This window comes from Condylura cristata, unplaced genomic scaffold, assembly GCF_000260355.1.
Source record: "Condylura cristata isolate star-nosed mole 26May11 unplaced genomic scaffold, ConCri1.0 scaffold00017, whole genome shotgun sequence".
Lineage (NCBI taxonomy): Eukaryota > Metazoa > Chordata > Mammalia > Eulipotyphla > Talpidae > Condylura > Condylura cristata.
Window position 1 is genome coordinate 5,690,998 of NW_004567118.1, and position 18,947 is coordinate 5,709,944.

Below are 18,947 nucleotides of genomic sequence, written 5' to 3' on the forward strand. Positions count from 1 at the left end.
GATCCTACACACACCCACCCCCACACACACACACACTTGAGAGGCACCACACAGCGCCCCCCTCAGTCACTGCACACCGTCCCCTCCCACAAAGACTGTGTCCCCTGCCCACACACTGCGCACTCCAGCACACACGTGCATCCAGACTGCTCCGGAGAACATACACAGGCACACATGTCCCGCACACGCACCGCCCCACCCCGCACCAGGGGCCCCATCTAGACACCCGACACCCTCTGGTCCACACCCCACAGGAACACATTTGCAAACAAATCTGCTGTGCCCCTAGAGCACACCAGGGCCCTCACATCCCCACCCACCATACCCCGCAGAAACACCCACAAACCCCACAAAGCAGCTAGCTGACATGCACACACTGCTGGGAGCTCTGGGCCAGCACCCTCCAGCCCATATGCTCACACACTGTGCGGCAGGCGCAGGGAGCAGCACCCCTCCCAGGACACCCCGCCCCCCATCATGCCATGCTCAAGGCTACAGACAGAGTTCCCACAACCCCCACCTTCCACCGCCAGGAGCCCCTGCCATGGGTGCTACCACGGGGCACCACCACGCTGCCCATGGGCTCCAAGCTGCCCCTCCCCGCCCCCAGCATGTGAGTCAGACCGGACACGGGCTGGTGGCAGACCCTGCCCTCCTCCCCTTCCTGGCTCTCTCTTCCCAGGCCCCTTCCCGGGTGGGGCCAGCAGAGGCCTCGGCCCAGGGTATGGACGGCCACGGCCATTTCCATCCCACAGGCCTCTTCACAGTGTGCTTCTCCCCACGTCCCTCGACGCGGTCCCGGACACTGTTATCACCGGTGTTCAGAGAAGGAAACAGGCCCAGGGGCACTCAGCTTGTTATGGCAGCACTGGGGTCCAACCCCTTGGCTCTAACTTTGGGGCTTATACTTAAACTCGACGACGGCAGCCGAGAAGGGGGCCGAGGTGGTGGGGAGCAGCTCCAGCCTGCTACCTCGGCCAGGCTTCCAGGGAGAAAGAGCTCTGGGCCGGGCCCTGGCAGAGAGACCACCAGAAGGAAAGAGGGAGCAGAAGAGTCACTACCAGCCTCTCCGGGTCCCCTGTCCCATCCCCTCCGGTCCCCAGCAAGGACAGACTGACAGTGAGGCACCTGGGTAGCTGGGGAGGCAGGAAGGGGCACAGAGAGGAAAGGGGGTCTGTGGGCAGAGGGAGGAGAACTAGAGGCAGGGGTGAGGGAGGGAGGAGGAAGGGTGAGGGTGAGGCAAGGGGGGCCTGGGAGTGGTTTTGTTCTCCAGTTTCCTGTTTGCGCTTGCTGGGCCCCCAGTGGCGGAGCTGGACCCCCACCCCCACCCTGGCGGAAGCCCGACGGAAAAACGAGGCTGCCACCAGCGCTGAGTCAGGAGGGCTTGGGGGCAGCGCTGGGAAGGACACAGCCAGGGAGCAGGAAGCCAGGCATCTCCATCAGCAGCCCCCGCCCCTGCAACCACTAGGAAGCCGTGCATTCTGGGTAAGGCCCACTCTTGCCCTTGTTCTCTCTGCACTTCTCTGTCAAGTTCCCCAAAGGCCAGGCATTCACAGACCAGCTGCAAGGACCACCGAGGTGGCCTCAGCCACGTGGGCTCAAGAGGAGGCCACCACGGGGCGGTCCTGGCCCGGGGCTGGCTGTGTGCCAGAATCAGCCAGCGAGTCCTCCTGGCTGCTTGCCTTCCGTCCCTCTTACTGCTAGTCCGGTCCTGGTTCTGGAAAAATGGAGTGAGTCACTATCCCCTCTCACGTCCAAGGGAACTTCTCACAGCCAACAGGTGCTGCTGTGTGTCTGGATCAAGAATCTACAGTCCCCTGAACGGCGGAGGGCTCTGGGGCTTGGCGGTGAGAGGTGGAGAAGCAGATGGGGTTTGTGTCCAGAGCTGCAGAGACCTGGGGAATGAGAATCATGCCCAAGGCCCACTTCCTGCCCTCTAAGCTGGCAGGGACAGCAAGGCCTAGCAAGGGTACAGCACTGTCCAGTCACAACCTGAACCTGGCCACTGTAATTGCCCCCCCAGCTACCTCATCAGGACAATGCGGGGGGGGGGGGCGGGGGGGGGCCAGCTCGCAGTTAGGCTGTGATGCTGTAGGTCTGAACATACGACCTGTCAGGCCTGGGGAGCCTCTCATCCCCTCCCCCACTTCCTCTGGGAAAGGAATGTGGGGTGGGCCCCAGAGGGTGGTGGGGGAGGGGCCAAGGCTGGGAAATACCAGGCGTTGCTGAGATTCTATTCCAAGCCTTCCTGCCTAGTGCGAGTCCTCCTCCCTTACACCCTCCCCAGCTTCCTCCCCCCAAATCAGGAATTACCCCGCCAGCAGTCCCTCCCATTGCCCTCTAGTTTGACCAGCTTGCAAAATCCATTCAACCAGACCTTCCAGAGGACCCTGGGCTGGGCTTGCTTGCGGCCTGCACCCCTAGTCTTCCTCTCTCCAAAGGTGACAATCAGGCTTTGCTCTTTGAAAACACTTTCACCTGATCTCATTTACCTCTTACCCTACAATTTATTATAATGGGAATATTTTATACCTATTTTTCAGATGTAGAAACTGACATTCAAGAAGAATAAGTGATGGTTAAGGTACCAGTGTCACCAAGCTGAGAGCCAGATCACAGGGTTGTAACCCACAACTCAGGTCACTTTCCATTGCCCTTTTGCTTATCCAGCCAACAAGCAAGTCTCCAGTACCTGCTAGGGGCCAGGAGCCCTGCCCGCTGGGCACCTTGGAGGATCAATTTGGTGGAGGCCTTGCCCTCATGGTGCACATGGTTCTACCTGAAACCTTTGGGGGCCCCCAAATTCTAGACTCAGGTCCAAGCCAGCCACCTTCACCCCTATTAAAGGCAATCTGTCACATACCAAGGGAGTCTTGTGCCAGGAGGTCTCTTCGGGAGAGGACAGATTGAGGGGCCCCCCAGTTTAGTCCTGGAGCAAGAGGGTGGCCTAGGCTGGAGGGGCAGCTGATAGGGGCCAAACTGGCCAGCAGGAACTGAGAAAGAAGAGCTTGCTGGGCCCCATGGGCCAGGGGATATGAGGAGGAGGGAAACTGATACCGCTGAAGGGCGTGTGGTCCAGGAAGTGACAGAGGGGCTCAGGGTCACTGGCCTGCTTTCCTTCCTCCCTCCAGCTTGAATGCCTCCTGCCAAAGGCCTCACAGCATGGAGTGACAAACAATGCCCCCCCCCCCCAGAAGAGTCCTCTTGGCATTTTTGAAGCTCTGTCTAATCCCACACAGGCATCACACACCACCAGACTGGGGCCCACCGCCGCCCACTGCTCGCCCACTGCTCGCACACTGACGCAGGCACATGCCCCGCCAGCCCCGTCTATCCCAGGCATGCGGGCAATGCGGTCCAGAGGCATGCCCACCCCGCCCACGCGGCTCTGACCCCTGCCCCAGTCTCCTCGCTCAGGGTGGCCGCCCCTCAGCCCTCCTCCACCCTCCTGCCCCACTCAGATGCCAGGTTCCCAGCACCACTTCTGTGCAGTCTCGACATGCCCCAACAGGCCAAGCTGATGAGCCGGCCAAGCAAGCTGTGTCTCCCCAACACCCTCAAGGTGCAGATAACCCCAATCGTTGGGAGCCTGGGGACTCCGCACTTGGTCTGACCTGCAGGCAGGACTGATTCTGAGGGTCTCTCCAAGCCCAGTGCTCTTCCCCTCCAGCACTGATCATTCCCTGAGTTGGGGAGCTTGTGACACACATCTCCCACCCTTAAACTGGGTCACAGCCAAGAAAGGCTGGGGGAGAGAAGGACAAGAGGAGGTGCCAGAAACCCTGCCACCAGCTCATCAGCTCAAGGAGGGACAGAGATAATCACAAGCAGCACAGCTCCCCTAGTTCTCCCAGAGGCAGCACCCTCCGTGGGCCCCAGGGTGCTCTGGGATCCAAGACTTAGGGATCGGAGTCCCATCTCTACCACTTTCTGACTGCGAGTCCTTGCGCAAGTTATTTAACCTCTTTGAGCCTTTGTTCTTCACTAATAAAATGGGAATGACACTAATATCAAACCTCATATGTTATTGAAAGAATTAAGTAAATTAAAGTCCTTAGCACAGGCCCTGAGCACATAGTTGGAGTCCAATAAATGCAGGCTGCTTTGATTGTCTTTTGTGTTTCACACATTCACACCCAGGTACACAGACACGCTGCTCCTGCGGACAAAGACCCAGGGACATCAGACTCTCAAGGGCGTCGGCACAGACCCGGGAGAGCCCGCCCAGGTGAGCACCACACACTCCCACCGCCAGCCCCTGCGGACTCCCACGGCGCGAGTCCTCGCAGGCAGGGAGGATGTTCCATAGCAGAACAGTGACAGGCCCCAAGCCTTGCTTTGGCGGAGCTTGGGGGGTGGGGAAAAGGGGGACAACTTGAGCCCCCCGGAGGGACGCTACTCCCAACAAGCCAGGAACGTGACAAGGATGCCAGGTTGGCAGGGCCTCTTCTGCCCGGCAGGAGAGCCAGTTCCCTCCTCGGGGACACCAGAGGGAAGGGAGCAAGAGCATCTTTCCTGGCAGTGGGAAAGGAGCACTTACAGACAGGGCAAGTTTGGAGTGAGCCACAAGTAAACATGAGGGCCGTGTCCTCGGCAGCCACAGACCAGTGTGGGCCACAGGCTGGCGTGGGCCACAGCCCACTGCAATCCTGTCCACCCATTTATTCCCTGCAGCTGCCCCTTGACTACCTCAGTACATGCTCTCCAAGTATCCATTCTGGTTTCTGGGCCTGTCTGGGGGCTCCCAAAAGGGAAGAGGCCGTGTCTTTTCCATCAGACTGGCAGGGCCCTGAGAGCTGGATTGGGTTTTGTTTGCCCCATATCTATCTAGGGCCTCCCAGAGGTCCTGCGCCTTTCTCCCGGGCCTGAGACTGTCCCCATTAGACCGGGAGCTTCCTAAGGACAATAGTGAATTTTTGGAAAAGGTTACGTGCTTCTAGAACATTTTGTACATAATAAGATCTCAAAAATGATTGCTGGTGGCCAGAATATTGAGAGATTGAGTACTTGTACATTGCAGATGAATGTAAAATGGGCCGTGGCTGTGGAAAACGATATGGTGGCTCCTAAAAAAGTTAAACAGGCCCTCCCTGGTGGCGCAGCGGGTTAAAGCGCAGCACAAAGAAGCTTAAGCCACTTCTGCATGAGTTCAATCCCCGCCTGCCCCGGAGGTGACCACATGGTGTGGCAGACCTCTCCTGACCCGCCCGCTGCTCCCTCAACAGTGTACTTCGTCGATCTGCCTGTTCTGTACCCCACTCTGTCTCTGGTGAATCCTCTCACCCTCCACATCTATGGCCTGTACCCCAGTTCTGTACAAATAAGTAAATAAATCTTTAAAAAACAAACAAACAAAAAAGTTAAATAATTACCATATGATCCAGCAATTCCACTTATGGGAATACACCCCAAAGGTGTCCAAGGTGCACAGACACTTGCACACCTGTGTTCAAAGGAACTAGTTGCAATAGTCAGAAGGTGAAAACAACCCAAACACCCACCACCAGATGAACGTAGTCCATGTCTAAAGTGGGTTGTCACTCGGCCTTACAAAGGAAGGAAGTCGTGACACATGCCATCACGGTGTGGACACTGAACATTGCGCTAAGGCTGTCACGAAGGACGAGCAGTGCATGACCCACTGTGCCCCATTTAGCTGGGGACCCAGACTCTTAGACCCAGAACATAGGGATGGCAGCTGCCAGGGCCTGGATGTGGGGTATGGTAAATTATTGTTTGATGGGGACAGAGTCTGAGTGTGGGAAGATGGTGCAGTTCTGGAGATGGACAAATGGCGGTGTGATGGTGGATGGGACAGAATGTGAATGCCATTGAATGGCGTAATTAAAAATTGTGGCCAACTTCATGCTGTGTATGATGCAGCACCAAAACAAGGCAAAGCCAGAATTCCATTTTTCTAACAAATGTTGAAAGAAGATGGAACAAATAGATGGGTCTCCCATTAGCACCCAGGGCAGACCTTGCCCACAGAGGTGGCCCAGGATAGCTGGGCACCTACTACCTGAATGACCTTCCCCTCCCACCCCCCTCCACTGCACCTCACCAGAGGCCCTGTTGTCATCGCAGGACAAGGAAAGCTCTCCCTCCGGCTGCCATGCTGGGAGGGGGAGGGGTCTGACTTTGGCATTGATGAGGACCTGCCATGCATTGCACAGAGGCTGGACTGAGAGACACACAAAGTCTCCCAAGATCCTGCTACACCCCAAAGCATGGGGCTACTGGGAGAGTTTTCCTAACAAAAAGCCAGGCTAAGTGTGGGGTTCCTGCCCCTGAGGGCAGAGCCCACTCAGCAAAGTCAATTCCAAGCTCCACATGCTCACACACCACCCCCAGCATGCACACACGCAAGGGTGTGCGCTCAGAAGCAAATCCCTGCTCACGCATGCGCTCCTGCACACACTCCAAGGAAAACAGGCTGGTGCACTCAGGGTGGAGTCTCAGCTGAGATGCAGGCAGGGCCGTGTGCACCAGAGCCCCCTGCTGGCCCAGGTCTGGCTCGCCTATCCGCCTCAGCCCAGAAATCCTCATTTCTTCACTGCTTCTGCCCCCTCTGCATTCTCCATGCCCTTTGGTCCCTAACAGCCCTGGGAGCACTCCTCCCCTTCTCCTACAGAGGACAGAGTGTCTATGGGATTGTAGGGAGGGTCTCCCTTGGGTCAAGGAGTACTGGAGAGAGGCCAGAGTCCTATTACAGGATCACATCTGGGCCAGTCATTCCCAGAGGCAGGAGAATGCCTGCAATGACTCTTCTCCAAAGCCATCACATCCATTCTGCAACACCACAGCAGACAACTCATTTCAGAGGAGGCTGGGGGTGAACTCCGGGCAAGGTTCTCCTTTCCGTCCTTTCTCCCGCTGGAAGTTCTTTCTGTTGTCTGACCATCTGGGCAGAGATAACAGGTGTACCCACTGGCTTCTTTAGGGAGAGCTCAGCCCCATTCAAGCTGAGACCACATCCCCTGCCAAGGCAGGTCTCAGCAGATTCTGAAAGTCTCCCCCAGGGTACATGGGGCTCTCTGCAGGGAGTGGCTCTCAGCCCCACCCCTGAAACCACCCACCCCCTCACCCCAGGTCTGGGCCCAACCCTCCCAGGTCACCCCTACCTTCCCCTTCACCTGTGGCCCAGCCCAAGAGCTGAACCTCTCCCTAATCCAACCCATGATGCCCCTGAGGCTGATGGAAGGGTGGAGCGATGGTGGCTCTTCAGGGACAAACAACCTCCCCTGGCTCCAGCCCACGAGGGAGCTGGGGTTGGTTTCTGTGTTGGGCTTTGTGTTCAAAAGAAGACGGATGGACTTACCTCCCACCGCAGATCCCCCCATCATCACTTTGTGTGTCCCCATCTTTGGGGACATGGTACTAGGCAGAGCAGTGATTGATATTCATTGAGTGCTGTCTGCCAGGCACAAGCACATGCACTACTTTTAACAGCAGAGTGTCCTCACTGGGTGAGGGTGACACCCACCCACAACTTTGGCCCCCAGGCCACCTCCACCCAGTCTCATGCTAGGTTGGGAATGTTCGGCTCACCCTCAGAGGCACCAGGGGGTAGCATGAGAGAGAAACCCTGTTTCCGCCTAGAGAAAGCTGGAATGGAGCGAAGGTCACACATACCACTTGGCACAGGCTTTGGGCCTGCTCTGGTGGTGTGAACTCAAGGCCGCACAGGTTTTCTTATTTCTTTAGCTACAAAATGAAGCTAGGGGTAAAGTTGATGAAGCAGCTGGAAACATAGTCCACGAATCAATAAACAGGAGGCATTATGGCCCAGTCCTACACCTCACCCATGAGGGTGGACTCTGCTTTCCAAATGTACCCTGGCTCTTCCCACATTGCAATGGCCGCCATCATGCCTGATACTGAGCAGGTCGCAGTTTTACCATTATGACCAAGCCCCGTGGGATGTGCCTCTAGGCTCCACGCCCAGCGCACCCCATTCTGCTGTGCTCTGGTTACCCTGGCCTCCTTCCAGTTTCCTTAAAGACCAGACACTCTCCTAGCCCCAGGTCCTTCGCACATGCTGCTTCTGGAATGCTGTTCTCGCTTCCCTAGCTCCCTCCCTGCCTTACCAATCCACACCCTAATTAACTCCTACCATCCTGTGGTTCTCAGCAAAAACGTCACTTTCCCAGAGTCACCTGCTCTGGCCCTCAGACCAAGTCAGGTCCCTGGGTACCCTCTCACAACACCTTCATGTCAGTGTCTGTAGTTTTCAGGTTATTGTCATTACCTCCTCCCACCCAACCCCACCCCACAGTAAGACAAGTTCACAGGATACTGCTGAGTTCTGGAAGGCAGGGCCATGTCTACTTTGTTGACAATCAGATCCTCAGCTCCTGGCACAGCTCCTGGCACAGCACCTGGCAGGGTGGGGTCTCAGCGCAGTTTTTGAATGTCGAGGAATGCATGCACATCTCAGAGGGTACACAGTGGTCAAACTGCTCCTGTGCCCAGGAGCAGTCCAGCTGAGACAGGGAGGGTCCGTGTTTTTGCACCCCCCCCCCATTTCCTCTGCCAGAACTAGATCCCAAAAGTGAGGGTGCTACAGTAAAGGTGTAAGGGGTGGGGAGAAAAGGGAAGGGCTTTTATCACCTTTGCAGCGCCCTCTGTTATCTTACTGGCCCTGGTCAAGCTCCTGTCCACTCCGGGCTGGTCCACTCCACCCAGTTCCCTCTCCCTGGAATAGAACACTCATTACTCCGCTCCACCTTTGTTTCCTCGCCAGTCCCCTCCTCCTCCTCTCAGCTTGAGTGTTTCTGAAACACCTCCCTGGTCCCAAGCTTCTGCACTTGCCAGGGTCCCACAGCTACTGACAGCTCCATTCAAGCCCAGGTCTAACTGCCTGCAGAGCCCAGGCCCTCAGCCACTTCATTACACGCCTCATTACCACCCTTTGGGCTTGGCAGAAGGGCACGCCCACTCTCTGGGCCTCAGTTTCCTCCTGTGGCAAGGCCATTCTCTAAATTCTGAAAGTCTGGCTTTCTGATAAAAGGGATGAAGGTGGGAGAGGAGGCAGAGGGAGGTGCGGGGAGGGGAAGTCACAGGAGGGACGGCAGTCTCACCAGCCAGACTGAGAATTAAGAACTAGGCCGCCCCTGAGCTTTGAATGGTGCAGCTCCTTGGCTCCTCACTGACCAGGTCAGCCCCAGGCCCACTCAGCGGTCAGTCGCCTGCCCGCCCCCAACTTAGCCCTAATCATGGAGGCTAAGAAGACAGGGTGAGGAGTGTGGTCATGTAAATAAATGCAAATCGAGACCTGTGGGAATATCTGATTGGCAGGCCTGGGAATTGCATCAAAATGGACACTCCACAGAGTCAGTGCCCGGCTCTGCTCAAGGTGAGCTCAGGGTCGTGGCCACACCCACTTCCATGCTGCAGCTGCAGGTCCCAGGACTGGAATCTCACCTATGCCTCTGGAGGTCTCTGGCCCTCCCTCGCGAAAAGACTGTCACCTTCAGACCCCTGTCCACCCTAGCACCACGTCAGCTGAGTCTCCTTGGAGTGCACAGGCCTGACAGGTGGACACTGGGGAAATCACAAGACCCCCGCCCCTGTTTCTGGACCACCTTTCCTGATCATTGATGGTGGGAAGCACACTGGGCCATGCTCAGTGGCCTCTGCTGTGGTTTCTTTTTGTGCCCACAAACATCAGTCAACCTCAGAGACCAACTCCTCTTTCTTTTATACTGGAATTGTGAGCCGGGGGCACTTAGGGCTGGCACTAGCAGGACCAGCGGCTCTGGGGAAAGAAGAGCCAAAGACATGGGAGTGCAGGTCCTGGCTGTAGGACCCCAGGTTATGTCTTCCCGCCCCAGCTTCAGTCTCTACTGGAAATGGGGTTCCTCAGAGGACTGTGTTGAGTGCCTGAGACATAGGAGTGGCTCAACAAATCCTAGTTCAGAAGTCCACAGTAGTCGCTTTTTCTAATTGATGGCTTTATAAAAAGACAGGTGTACAACCAAAGAGGCTATAGAATATACTGTTTAAAAGTTTTGAGCAGGATTCCGAGGACACAAGAATCCTACCTTGGCCCCATGTCCTAGCTCTGAGTCCTGCATTAGCTACTCACCTCTGCGTTTATAAAATAGGGTCGTCTATTCTTCATGGGGTTGTTGTGCAGACTAAAGAGAGAGGGCACAGGAAGTGTCGCTGGACACTCAGTATCTGGCACTGAAATGTTCAGTAAATGTTTGCTGTCACCAAGCCTCCTGTGGTTATTACTATATGGTCTCACACTGCAGTCCCAAGTGCTGTGGAAATGTTCCGTTCATCAGCTAACAATATTCAAACAGGGCCCAGTCTCGAAGTGGGAGGCAGCCGTCAAGATGAAGTCCCTACCAAGTGGGGCTTTTTTGAGGAAGTCTGGTGGGGGGTGGAGGGGTGGGAGAGAGCTTTACAAAGGATATTTGAATTGGGCATTGGGGGATAAACAAGAACTTGAGAAAACGAGAAGGCAGAGAAAGCCACATCAGACAAGGGGAAAAGATGGTGTGACAAGTTTCTGGAGAGAAGAGACTGATACATCCCACTCCCCCTTGCTCTCTCCATCTCCTGTTCCAGACCTCATCTTCTCTCACCTGGTCCTCAGCCTCCATTGCCTAACCCCCTTCCATGGCTCCACAGTAGCTATGGGAGCAAGACTAGTTTTCACTATGGTGTGAAGGGCTGGTCATGATGGTAGATGGGAGGGGCAGGACCGGTCTCAGATGGGTCTCTTGACTCTGTGTCTTTCATCCATTGATCCTGTAAGAGGTCAGGCTGTTCCACACCTCCTTGCCTTTGTTTGCACTGGGTCATTTTACCTGGAATATCCTTTGCTCTCTCCTCCACCACCCATCTCTTGTCCCAGCAGACATCTTCAAGCCTTGGTGAAGGTTCCTTCCCTGCCAAAGCTAAAAGCATCTTTAGAGAAAGCAGAGGCTTGGCTTTATTGATGGAGCCCTGCGATGTCCCATATCACTCGAGAGTGAACCCAGACTCCACGCAGTCACGGGGAGCACTGTGGGCAGAGTCATGTTGAAGTAGAATATAACTGAGCTACCTACACCCACCCACCTGATTGTGTCTGCCTTCCCATGTCCTTCACTCTGCCAACCCCAAGTCGGCTTTCAACCACCAGCTCGAGGCCAGGGGACAGTCTGCCTTCACAGCCTTCTTGGTCAGGGAACATAAAGGTAACTATAGGTCAGGCTTAGGGTTCCCTAAGCCCTAGATTTAAGTTCAGGTGCTGGGTCACCTTTCATGGAGTTCTTTACCCTCTGTGGGTCTCTGTTCCTGTATCAAAAACATACAGCCATTTCAGTCAAAACTATAAAAGGGATTTTACTAAAGAATCCTCAACTTGAAAATAAGTTTGGAAACAGGAGATCAAAGAACAGAGATTGCTCATATCACCCACTGGATTTTTACTAATCCCTATGGCAATTCTACTAAATGACAGTATCTGTCTTTAAACCCCTATTCCAACCTTTGTGACCATATTCACACTCAAATGACATCCCAACGAAGACAATGGTTTGGGTCTGCTCTGGGTCGAGTCCCTAATTTGGTCAGGCCATTCCTATGTTAAAATTTGGGGCAGGGGACAGCAAGGATTGTCCTGAACTGGCAGACAACATAGGTGCAAATCACAGAACCCATGATTATAAAATCCTAGTGAAGCTTTTGGGCAGCGGGAAAGCAAACAGGGGACCCCTTGAAGACAGGGCTATGTCTCATGCATCCAGGTCCCCAGACCCCACAGCGAAAGTCTGGAAGCCAACAAAGATCAGTTTGTGTTAAGATCTGGCCACTGCCTGATTTTCCCAAGCACCAAGCCTCCCATCTTGGGAGCCAGGCCCATCTCCTGCCCCAGGCTGAAATGAGGGAGTGGGCAGGAGGACACTAAGCTTGGGGATGTCCTCAGGGCCCTGGCCACACCCTGTCTCTCAGATAACACTGATGTGGAGACCTTCAGAGAACCACCAGAGGAGGAAAAGTTCCCCCAGGGGCCAGCTTCTCTGGCCTTCGGCAGCAGCCTTGGACTTACTGATGGCCCCATTTCCTGACTCCCACCCTCCTCTTCTGCAGGCATCCCACCCTTCTCCTGGACTCTGGACCCAAACTCAGCTGTCCCTCACGCCCTCCAGTGCCGCAGGGGCAGAGGGAGGGAATGGTGCCAAGACTTCATTAGAGCTAATGAGGGCTCAGCTCTCAGATGCCAGTACAAGATACAGGAGAGTACCAGACGGCCCGCAGCACCCCATCATCTTGTCAGGTCCACAACTCCCTCTGGCCCTCTCTCTTAGGAAGGAACCTGGGGCCATCCTGGAAAGGAAAGGGAGATTTAGAAGAACCTTCCCAAGTAGAGAGAGCGACATTGCCAAGAAGGCATCCCTGTGTGGGGCCATGCACTAGAAAACAGCATCAGGGTGAGGGAGGGGCCTCACCTGGTTGCTGGACAGCCAAAACACCCACCCACAGGGGCCCTCTCCTTCCTCTCCTCCTTTCACAGAGTCCCAGCGGGCAGGAGAGGAACAGCCTCTGGGACTTCTCCGCCCCTGGGTTTCAACCCAGCTGCTGAACCTCCATCCTCTCCCTTCCTTCTGCTCTTGTCTGCCTCTTTCCCTCTCTTCTGTCTATTCCGTTTTATGATGATAGTTTTGGCGAGGACTAGAAAGGTGTGCTCTATACTGGCAGTTATTGCCAATGCAAAGAGCAGAGCCCGTGTTATACAATCTTAGCGGAGTTTCACTCTAGGCCTCAGTTTCGCCATGAGTTAAGTGAGAGGCGCCCTAGTAGCCCTCCAGCTGAAACTTCTGAAGATGTCCCCTCTCTGGGAGGCTTCCCGCCTCCCTCACCCACTCTTTTGGAGAATATAGCGGCCTCCACTGAGAATGTAAGGAACTCCAGCGAAGGTAGGGGCTCCCTTCCAGTCTCCCCTTCCAGGCTTTTGGGGGCTCCCAGCAAGAAAGGCTCAGCCAACCCAGATCTTTACTCCTCCCTCCTACCGAGGGCTCTGAGTCCTTTGTCCACACCTGATTCTCCCCAGGGAGCCCTTAGCTTTTTGAGGAAATTAAAAAGGAAAAACTGCAGATTTAGGAGCCCAGAGTCAGACAGAAATCAAGCTGGGGTCTGACAGAAACCAGGCAGGGGCCGAAATGAATTCTCCCCTTCCCTATATTGATCCCACTTGAGTGCCAAGACCCCTAGACTGGGGTTCTCACACGTGGCTAGCACATGTCCCCCCAGCCTGGCCACATTCCTCCAGCCCACACATCTCCTGCCAGCCTGCCCGCCCAGCTGGCACCAGGTCTATTTCCATCCTTGGCTTGTGGGTCTCAGTCATCCCCATGCCCCGCCCCAAGCTGTCTCTCCTCCCAAGGATTCAGGCTGAACTTTGAAAGGGTCACTTCAAAGAGGACCTGCCTGCCCAGGGCCCAGCCAGACCCAGGGCTGGCTCCTCGGCCAGATGCCCGGCAACTGGGGACAAAGGCCCCACTGTTCCCCCGACCCCCGGACGCCCCCAAATGCACTGGGTATAAGAAGTCTTTCTTTCCCCAGTTCCGTTCCTCAGAGGCCCCAGCTTTTTGCCACGGGCAGCGGTTGGAGAATGGGGACCAGGGAGCTACCAGTTCCCCACACTACCACCACCATACCCCGAGGAGGAAGCCAGGAAGAGGAGATAGCCTCAGCCCTGATTTCAGGACCAGGGGCCCAGGCGTCTCACTACCATCAAGCCCTTCTCAGGCTGCAGCCGCCTCTGGCCTCCTCCCACTCATCAGAACCACCCCCAGGCTTCCTCCAGACAGCCTCTCAGGCCTCTCTGAGTCCCTAATCCACACCACAGCAGCCAGCTTTTCCCTACCCAGGAGGCTGGGGTGTCTGCCCCTACTTCTCACTCCCCCATTGCAGGAGCCAGGTCTCATGGCTTCTCCTAGGTCCCACCTGCTTCCCTAATTTCCCACCACACACAGTTCTGATCACACAGCAGGGGTGGATCTTGGGGCTGCTGTGTCAGTCTGTCCAGCCTGTGACTGTTCACCCCCACTGATGAGGCCTCATCACTTCCAGGACAGCCCACTTCCTCTTCAGATTGTGCTAGCCACAAAGGGCTCTCCTTCTTGAGTCAAAAGTAAGTGTGCTGTCCTCATTTCTATCCCTGACTATTGCTGGTTCAATAACAATCACTATTAATAATTGAGATTACCAAACATCAGCCACTTTACCTGTATTATCTCATTTAATCCTCTCAACAATTTAAGGGATTATTCCAGGGATAAGAAAACTGAGGCTAAAAAACAAGTAACTGGTCCAGATCACACAGTGAATAAGGCTGGAGCTAAAACTTGAACTTTAGCAGGCTGCAGCCCAGACACCCAGCCTCTGAGTGCGCGTGGGGCCACTTAGGCCCGGCAGCCCCCCCCAACACCCCCCCCCCATCCCGCATGGTCGTCTGTCTAGATTGGAAAGAACCGCAGTCCCCAGACTGTCATCTCTTTTTTCCAGTCCACTCCCCACCACCCTTTGGCAGCAGATAGAGTGCGACCTCTTCATTCAAAGCAGCAAGTGGGGAGCAGGTGAGAAGGTCGCCTGTCTAGGGCACAGGGTTTTGAGGAGGTTGCAGGAGATGACCCTGGGCCTAAAGTTGAGGACTGGAGCTGGCTGGAAATCAGCACCCCGCACTCAGAGAGGTGGAGGGTTGACTGACACGGCAGGCCCTGCCCCCAACCAGGTTGTCTTCCAGAAGTTTCCACGAAGGAGGCACATTGAGTCAGAGAAATTAAAAATGAACAGGTTTCTTCGATCCAATTTGTGGTCTTTTCCCACATCCCCATCGCTCAGCATGATTCCCTTGGAACTCTGGGAAGACACCAGAGACTGCAGGTGCCCCAGGTGCCTGCCAGGCCTTGGGGGCAGTCATGATAGGGGATGGGAGCTTTTCTTCCCCCTCTAGGTTTGGCCCAGACAAATTAGCAGTCGTGCACCTCCAGTTTGCCTTCCCAAGACCCCGACCCCAGAGTCTGCTTCCAAAGGCTTAGGATCCTGTCTATCATTCATGAATTTATAGCTAGTCAACAAATATTCTCTGAGTACTGGCTGTGTGCCAGGCCCCCAGGATACCAGGACAAAGAGAACACCTCTGCAGCAGCTGGAATGAGTTTAAGAGCATGGTTAACACCTCAGCTCTGCCACTTACAGCTATAAGTGAGCTTAAGAGGTCAGGAAATCTTTGTCCCAGTTCCTTCACCTGTCAAAGGGCATGATGATAATATACTCCCCTACCTAGTGGTGAGTACTATAATAGTAGTTGCTATTATTATTTTTCTTCTCTTCAAATAACCAGTCTGGGGTAGGGCCAGGGAGTCTTTTGTGTAGACCATCACTCATAATGCCAAGGGTAGAGCTGGGCAGCGGGCACCCTGTGAGGGCAGGGCAGGAGCTGCTCCCTGGCCAGCACTTCACAAACATTTATGGAGAGCTGCTCTGTGCCAGGCACTGTGCTGGCACAGTGAGGACACAGAGATGAACGGGGCACATTGTCTACTCATCCCTGTTCCTCCCTCTCTCCTCATCAGGGCCCAGTCCAAGACCCTGTGCTGCAGGGGGCCCAGGGACAGAACAATGTGGGCAGAGGCCTGGGACCCCAGAGCCAGGACACCTAGGTCCCTGACCCCCACTCACAGGCACTCTCTGGCCTTAGTTTCCCCATTGTCACATAAGGGAGGTAGACAAGATGACCCCTCTGGTCCTGACTTAATCTGACAGGTAAGTACTACACCCCATCCCACAGGGCTTTAAACCTACCCCAGAGTATAGCCCCAGACATCCCAGCCTGCTGCCCCAGTGAGGCAGTGGGGAGATGCCTGGCTGGTACTGACTGGCACTGCCCGGCTGACAAGCTGGCACAATTTCACATGAAACAGGGGGGCCTGGATCTAAAGGCAGGTTGTTTGAAGGGGGTGGGTGGGGTGCTGGGGAAAGGCAGAACCAGCTCCCACAGGCACTATTCATGGCCATCTCTAGGGAGGGAAAGAGAGCTAGATAATTAAAACCAGCTTTTGTCCAAATCCCTGGCCACGCCAGTATCTCACCTCTGAACCCCTGCAGCCAACAAAGCAGGACTGATGCCCTTTTGGAATACCAGTAGCCCAAGGGCTGTGGGCTGGCTCTGGGGGAGATGGAGGGTTGGGGGACAAAGCTGATTGCCCCTCACCACTACCTGAGGCTTCGGCATCCTGAGGCCTCTGGTCCCCATCCTCATTCTGACCAAAAGAGGTGCAACCAAGTTCCAATCAAGAGCTTGACTTCGACCTTGGGCTGTGTGTTCAGGATGGATCTGGTCGGAGTGACAGCAAGACAACGCAGGTCCTGAGAAGCAGGACTGCAAGGTGAGCGCAGGGACCTGCAGCGGGGCTGTCAGGCCCCTGCTGTGGATCTGCTGCCCCGGTTAGCAGCGTGACTTTGGCTAAGCTACTTGCTCTCTGTTCCCCAACGGTGAAATTGGGGGAGAATAGTATCCACATTATGGTGGTGTTGTGAGAATTAAATGAGTTATTTTATATCAACCGTGGCCCAAAGCAAGTGCCACCTGTCTTAGCTAGACTGTTAAAGCAACTCCCTCTTCTTAACACCACATTTTTCAAGCACTAATACCTATGTGCATGTGCATTTCCTATGAATCTCCCCGATTTCTAGATTAGCCTCCAACAGCACAGGCCTCTACCCACCTAGCTCACTATGCTGAGAGTCCTTCCAGCTAGGCTGGGATGCTTCAACGCACAAGCCTTTCCTAGAAGTCCCCTGAATACAACCCTTTCTCCCGTAACTGAGTCCATTCTCTTCCTGGTAACCCCATACGTCATGAAGCCATGCTCAGTATCCCTACAATGACAGATGAGACAATAAATACCTCTGCTCACTCCCTCACCTCTACTCCCATCATTGCCCAAAATGCTGCACCCCAGGAGGCCACAGAGGTCTCCTGTTCCCTCCCTCAAGAGTTCAGGGCTGGCCTATGTGGGGGCACAGAGACCCCTATCCAGGCTGCCTAAACACAGCCTTATTTCCTGTGTCCATTCTCACTCTGCTTGAATTAGGACCTCAAAAGCCTGGCCCATACCGCATGATGTCCCAAAGCCACCTGCCTAATAAATTTATTTCCCCCCTGCTCCCTGACCTCAGCAGAAGGCAGGGGGTCTAGCCCTGGCTCTATCACGGGGAGTCAGAGACCTAGAATATCCTGCCAACTCCCAGGGTTTTTCAAGGCCTCTAAGCCAGCAGCACGGGATGTGCGGGCTCACCATTCCCCAGGGGAGGTAGGGCCTGGGCCACGGGGCACTCGCAGTTCCCAGCCACCTAGGGGATGGACCCAGCCACCAAATGAGCAAGTGGAAGAAGGGGCTGGGATTGGGGGCCTTTGGGCTATGTTTGGAGCTGAAATGACTGGTTACATGATTGAGATTCACATCATATGCCAAAGAGCACATCTCCATGAGAGCTGGCCACTTTTGGGAAAGGGCTGTTGTGCTGGCAGAGAGGAGAATCACGTGAGATCAAACACCACCCACCCCCAGTTGGGCCACCGGGTGGCTAGGAGTGGAAATGGTGGGGGGGGGGGTGGAGATGAAGGATGTGTTGGTGAGGGGAACCCAAGGGACTCATGCTTAATGACCTCCACCCCCAGCCCCTGTCCATCCTGAATTTCAAGTTTGTAATTAGGAAACACTTTGGCTGAAAGGTGGAAGGGGAGCCAGGAGCGAGGTGCAGACTGAGAGAGAAGGAGGCACACATCTAGCTCCTTCCTAGACAGGAGCCTCTCTCCAAAAGTTTGCAAATCATCAGTCCCCAGCGGCAAGCCTGGGAAGGAGAGTTCCTACGTCCTTCAGCTTAGGCTCCTCCAGTCCTCCTGCCAGAGCAAGAAAAGGCCTCAGTGCCTGCCTTGACCCGAACATGGACCCCAGGGAACTGAAGCTTAGAAAACACTGGACCATGGCTTTCAACCCTTCAGCTTGGGAAGGAGGGAGTGCCAGTTTGGGTGTTCAGAGAGAGGGGGCAGCCAGGCTGGGGCAGGGTGTGTGTGTGTGTGTGTGTGTGTGTGTGCAGAGGCCCCTGATGGCCCCTCCCCAGCCTCAGCAGCTGGCAGATGAAAGAACCCAAGCAAAGCAGGCAGCGCTGAGTAATGCCCCTGGCACCCCGCGCCCAGACCCACCCACAGTCAGCAGAGTGGGCAGAGGGGAGGGCAGCCACGCTTGAGGATGGGGGTGGGTGGGTCTCGGGCCTGATTCTTTGGGGGAGGGGGGGTGTTGGAAGGTGGCAGGCTCGGCTCCTGGCAGGCCTTCTTGAGGTCCAGACCCGCAGAGGACGAGTGTGGTGTGGGGATCAGGGTGTCCTGCTGCCCTGGCCAAGGACGTCCCGCTCCGGGAACCCCCTCCCCCACTCACTCTCCCTCCAGCTGTGCCGAGGCCTCGCCAACGGAAAACGAAAACTCGGGCAGAGGAAACGGCAACAGGCGCCCCGCCTGAAAAACCCGGACAAAAGGCGCGGATCCCCTGCCCCCCCAGCCCGGGCGCTAGGGCCTGGCACCGCCGTCCCGGTCCGTGCCCCCTGCCCTGGCAGCTCCGTGGGCGCCCCGGCCCCGGCCTACCTCCTCCTCCCCGTCCCCCTGCCCAGGGCAACTCTCACTCCTGGCCTTCCCGAGCCTGCCACCGGCCGACGTGCCCCACAGCCGAGCCTGCGGTGCCCCCGCTCCGTGCCCAAGCTGTCCCAGTCCGGCAAAGGCACCGCGACCCCGACCCCGCCGCCAGCTCCCCGGCAGCGCCTGCATCCACCCCTCCCCTGGCTCCGCGCCCTCACCTGGGGGGGCCGGGGCTCCGGGCGGGGCGGGATCCCGACCAGGCAGAAGGCGACTCCATTCATCGGGCGGCAGCGGCGGCTCTGCGGCCGGG

At 55.8% G+C, this 18,947-nt stretch overlaps 1 protein-coding gene across 1 annotated transcript in view; it reads right to left on the reverse strand.

Moving 5' to 3' along the window:
• The window catches only part of ARHGAP23 (Rho GTPase activating protein 23), a 61,416-nt gene extending 42,494 nt beyond the window's left edge, over positions 1-18,922 (reverse strand). The window contains exon 1 of the mRNA XM_012726049.1: positions 18,856-18,922. Within this exon, the coding sequence (XP_012581503.1) occupies positions 18,856-18,918 (63 nt within the window). The 5' untranslated portion in view covers positions 18,919-18,922. The remainder of the gene's footprint in view (positions 1-18,855) is intronic.
• Between the last annotated feature and the right edge of the window lie 25 nt (positions 18,923-18,947).